At 47.5% G+C, this 5496-nt stretch overlaps 1 protein-coding gene across 1 annotated transcript; it reads right to left on the reverse strand.

Moving 5' to 3' along the window:
* Nucleotides 1–230: 230 nt before the first annotated feature.
* Nucleotides 231–1187, reverse strand: LOC127307929 (auxin-responsive protein SAUR71). Its single transcript, XM_051338692.1, has one exon. The coding sequence runs from the start codon at nucleotides 1084–1086 to the stop codon at nucleotides 724–726; it is 363 nt and encodes a 120-aa protein (XP_051194652.1). The 5' UTR covers nucleotides 1087–1187; the 3' UTR covers nucleotides 231–723.
* Between the last annotated feature and the right edge of the window lie 4309 nt (nucleotides 1188–5496).

Consider the following 5496-nt stretch of genomic DNA (forward strand, 5'->3'; position numbering starts at 1 on the left):
CTCTCTCTCGATCCCTCTCTCGGATCTCTCAGTATACATAGTCATAGTTTTCTACCGTTAGCATCTAGCCTAGAAGATCCAAGGGATACAACAAATTTAAGTGTAATTCCAACGTTTCGTTTCAAAGACCATAGCCGAAGTTCACAACAATCATTGCAGAATTTAAGTGCAGTTCCGGCGTTTCGTTTCAAATGTCATACTACCCAAGTTCACAACAAACTTTGCAGAACTTAAGTGGGATTCCGGCGTTTCATTTCAAATGTCATAGCCCAAGTTAAAAACAAACGGATCTGGATCATAGCCAAAGTTCACAGCAATGTAGTACTAATAAAAATTACTGCTAGTACCTCAGCAACAATATGGCATGAAACCAGCATAAGGATCACATCTAGTACTATATGGTTAAAACACTGAAGAACACCTCAAAATCCCCTAGCACAACACTCACACACTAGCATCTCCCTTACACTGAAATTCCTAGAACTAGAAGGGGTGAAAAAGGAACACCTATTAGTTCTTCTTCCATTCAGCTCATGCTTGCAGTAAGAAAAAAAAGTTACTACAAAGCTGCAGGAGGAAATCCCCAACACTGCCCTCGCTCCAGCGCCTCTTCCTCGGCCTGCCTCTGTATGTACAATTGTACATTGCCCAGGGGTAAATCTGCCAGAAGGGGAATGAAGGGCAGATTCTCCAGCGGCAGGCCAAGAAGGGCGGAGCGGACGCCTAGCACTCGGCGGCGCAGGGGTCGTCGGAGGAGAGGCGGACGAGGAGGCGGCGGAAGTCGGCGACGGGGCAGGGGATGCGGAGCGCGCCGGGGTGGCCGTACCCGTACTCCTGGGCGGCGCGCATGAGGAGCGCCGCGAAGGCCGGCCGGCCAAGAAGGTCCGCGCGCACGGCGAACCGCTCCACGGGGCCTCCCTCCTCGCCGACGCACACCGGCACGTGCCCCTGCGGCACCTTCGCGCCGCCGCCGCCGCCGCCGGAGGAAGGAGCCTGCTTCGGGGTCCGGAGCTGGCGGTAGGCTGTCGTGGCGGAGGCGGAGTCGACCGCTGCGACGCGGGAGAGCCGTCTGAAGAGGCGCTTCATGGTGGCGCTGTGGGGTGGAGGCGGCGGCGGGGAGGAGGAAAGATGGTTTCTTGGCGATGGGGAGGGAAAGCTCAAGGGTCAAGGCGTTTGCAGTAGACTAGTCGTACGGGGTCGGGGTGGTGCTCTCCTCCCTGCTTTATAGGGTAGGAGGCTAGTGCTCGCTACCACTTTTCCTGCCTTTTTTACTTTTTTTCTCGGTGCTATATTTTTATCCACCAATGTAAGTGTCAGTTATTGCTACGCAAACACACACTGCCTCCAACTGATGCTTGCAATAAATTAATGATAATCCAAACCCTAGCAATGTTACCAATAACACATTGAGTAACAATTTTAATACCAACTTTACGGTGCAGACGTGGACACTCACACATATATTTTGCGCTCACTTGTATAAATACACGTACTCCCTCCAATTTAAATTAATTGACTTCATTTTATCTAGATACGAATGTATCTAGACTTATTTATGATGATCCAAACCACAGAAATGGTACCAACACATTGAGAAAGAATTTTAATATCAACGTTAGACATTCAGATATATTTTTGTCCACTTACCACTATAAACACACGCACACCCTAGTATATGAGCATATCCGAAATACCGAGCCAGCAGGTCTTCATGTAGACTAAGTCACCAAATGATCTTGCAATCGCTGGAAACTTTGTTCTCATTCCGCTTTTATGAGACACCAAAGCGTTGAACATGATATTTGATCCCTAATTGTTTGGGGGTATCAATGCCCTGCTAACCATCTAACTACATGTTGACTCTCATCGATGTTTAGATACTTTGCAAGATGTTTCTTTAGTAGCGAGAATGTTGAACCCACAAGATGTTTATTTAGTAGGGAGAATGTTTCGCCTCGAGTTGTAGTTAATATTTTCTTTACGGGAACTAAAGAGGTTTATCCTCGAGTAACTTCCCCAATCTCCATGTTGACTCTTTTTTCGTTGAAATGTAGTATATCCCTTAATGTGCTTTATGTAAAAAAAAAAAAACGAGTTGAGGTGGATCGTGCACTGCACTATAAAAATAGTTAGTCCTAAAATATGTAAAACAATGGATGGCATGTTTGAGACAGACATAATTTGTGTGGCACTTAAGCATCACACTTAAATAAATATATAAAGCATGTAAATCCCTTTTAGCAAGTGTGACGACAAGAAGTGAGCAATTTCCAAGTTGGAGGACTATATTGCACCCCCTCGGCAAGTTTGATGGTTTTAGATGCACTACACTTACAAAAAAAAAATATATATAAAAAAAACCATTCGAGGATTTGTTTGAGCGCTAGACAAGCAGAGAAAAAGTGAAGTTAAGCGCATGAAGTAATGCAGCATTTCTACCACTTCAAAATGCGATGTGTATTTTCTTGTTTGTCAAGAGAAATGCTTCAACCGATAAGCTACGGTATTGCCTTCCCTATTGCAATTCCTAGAATAAATGGATCGTAGCTCTAGCTAAAAGAATTGCATTCTAAATAACTTGCTGAGGCCCAGCATCACACGCTTTGTGAATAGCAGCCAAGCGGTGGGATTGATAATCATACTCCCTCCATTTGCAATTAGTTCACGTTATGGCCTTAGTTTGAGTAGATATTTAGGAAAAAATTAGTGTTATTTACGATGTAAAATTTATAGTATTAGAATTGTTATAAACTAAACTTTTCATAATATATGCATTTGACATTATCATTGTTAATTTTTTACTTGTATTTTTAGGTAAACTTAACAAAGTTTAGCTCTAGCTAAGGGCATCTCCAGTGGCGCGACAGTCGCTCAGCGACCGTTTAAATCGCCGTGACCGGAAATAAATGCAGCACCACCTCAATGGCGACAGCAAGACGTCTGCGAAGATGCAAACCTGGCCCAAATATGTGCCTCGGATGCGTCTCCGCGGATGCGCAAAGTGTCCGCTCGCAATTATGTATTAGTTTGTGTAAACCATGTTCCCAATTATGTATTAGTTTGTGTAAAACCATGTTTTAATATATAATATTTGGAACAATGTTTAAATAGAGTAGAGGAAAAAAAAAGAAAAAAAAATAAATACGTCGACCCACTGGAGCAGCCCCCAGACGCAAACGTGCGCGCAGACAAAAACGGTCATTTTAGCGTCCACGGCGCGACGTAAATGGACGCTCGCGAACATTAAAATATGTCGCGCAGCAGGGATGCCCTAAAAATAAAATACGAAGTAAAAAAAAGGAAGGGAGAAGGAGTGAGGTTAGCACTGGGCCAAACTCTGGAATGGAGCGGAGGTACGCGCAGGTACCCTTTGGTGTACCCGGCGGGTACCGAGAGACAGAAAGCCGGTGCGGCGGACCCACCTTTGCGCCCTCTTTAACTCGCCACAACTACCCAACCCGAGACGGTTGGTCTCGCACGCTCCGAACCCGACCGATCCATCCCAGTCGCAGCTGAGGTGGGCCGCTGCCGTCACCCGCGAGCGCGTGCCGTGCCGTGCCGCGTCCGTAGTCCGGCTCGTACGGAACGGTCGCTGGTCAGCGACCGCGACGGCAGGGCCAGGCCAGCTAGCTGGAATCTCGGACAGCGACGTGCCTGTGCTGTTATGTGCGTACGACCACGCTGTTTCATTTTTCTACTAGCTTGGAACACGCCTGGACGTTATTTCAACTTTTTTTTTGTTACTATTCTGTAAAAGAAAATTAATTTTTGGGTATATACCAGCAGTATATACCAGTCTCTGTTTTCAGTGTATTGGTGGTCGACCTTGTTCTGGCCCGGCAGGTGGTATTAACGGGTGAGTATTTCTGGCCACGCGCGCGCCCGAGAAATTAATTCCAAGGGACCATCCCGTGAATCTATAGCTTGCTTCTCCATTTCAAGGGCTGCATATATAAACTCCATATATACACAGCACGCTCCGTGGTCTGCTTGGCAGATTTCAGGCAAGATGGTCGATTAATTAGGTTTTGGCTGGAGACATATATCTCCACGAGACGAGCCGGCCAACCACAGATTGCATATTTTTGGTGTTTATCCCACTCAGTACCGCCTTTTACACATATACAGGTATAAACTCGGTTGATCTGTACAAATACAAAGAAGCCTGACAGGTCGTGCATGTCGAGTACCACGTCCATCTCGCTGGCTTACATCCATCTCGGCACCGGCACGGCAGCACTAGCTATAAACAAAGTGCGTCGTCATCATCATTCATCATTCGTGAGTTAATGACCAGGGACTAGCTCCTGTCCGTACACCGCCGATCGGTCCCCCTCCCCGACATGCATTGTGGCCCATGTATCCGCTGGTCGATCACGAATTCAAAGCCATCAGGCGTGCCAGCGCTAGCTCAACAAGTAACGTATACAATCATGACGAGTGCCTCCCAACCGTTCCGTACGACAGAACGTGATTCTGTCCCGTGGATATCTCTACGCGGTGGATCATATGGGAGCAGTACGATACTTCCTCCGGCCTTGGACAATCATCGGCGCGAACAAGCCTCCCTTTGGGGCGGTCAATTTTGGTACGTACGTACGCATCAAGCCATCAACGAGAGGACACAACAAATTAAAGATAGAGGGTACAACACTTATATAGACTCTAGATTTTAGATATTTCAATTTGTTTTCAGCCAGAACCCGTGACATGTTAACCAACCACTATCATTAACACTAGTTACCGAGGCAAATACACTATTAATCAGTTAAGTCCCAAACATGTGTGACTCATACGCCACGTATGAACTCAATTTCAATCCTGCATGCTTTAACAATCTACTATAGAGTCAACACTATAGACACCTTAACATTCCACTCTGAGAATAATTCCAGGGTACTCATATCCGTTGTGTAGACGTACCGGTTTTCTTATGTATATTTTATGACGTATAATTCTGCATCATTGTCAATAAACTTTCATATCAATCTTGCACCGATTAGCTAGGCGTATCGCGTATAGGCTGCGCATGGCGGAAGGGCCGCCGTCGGTCGGCTCTCCATCTCCGGCGGCGGGATCCAGGTTCTCCTGCCTGCTGGAGGATGACGACTCCGTGGAAGATGCGAGGGTGACGGCGGAGGAGGCGGCTTGGTCTGCTCTAGGTTTTGAACCTGAGGTTAGGCAGATCGAGCGGTCGCCGGCGATGACCCAAGAAGAGGTGGAGGCGGATTTCTGGGCCAAGATCGGCTACCCGACCAGAGAGTCCAGAGTTTGGCCGAGGTCAACGTCGTCGGAGGTAAGTTCTACGTTTTGCAGGTCGGCGGAGCGGTCTAGGTCCATGTCGCCTTCTTCGCGGGTGAAGATCAAGGGGGCGACGACAAGGGCGGCGTCGTCTTCGCCTGTGGGGCTGAGGTTATCGCGCATGCCGCGGATCAAACCCTGGCGTGGACCGCTGCCTCGCCGTCGCGTGACATCGGCGCCCGTCTTCGGCGACTT

This window comes from Lolium perenne, chromosome 6, assembly GCF_019359855.2.
Source record: "Lolium perenne isolate Kyuss_39 chromosome 6, Kyuss_2.0, whole genome shotgun sequence".
In the NCBI taxonomy this organism is placed as follows: Eukaryota; Viridiplantae; Streptophyta; class Magnoliopsida; order Poales; family Poaceae; genus Lolium; species Lolium perenne.

Bases quoted from the DNA above. Each gene is read 5' to 3' on its own strand.
- LOC127307929 (XM_051338692.1), bottom strand. From the start codon at position 1,086: ATGAAGCGCCTCTTCAGACGGCTCTCCCGCGTCGCAGCGGTCGACTCC.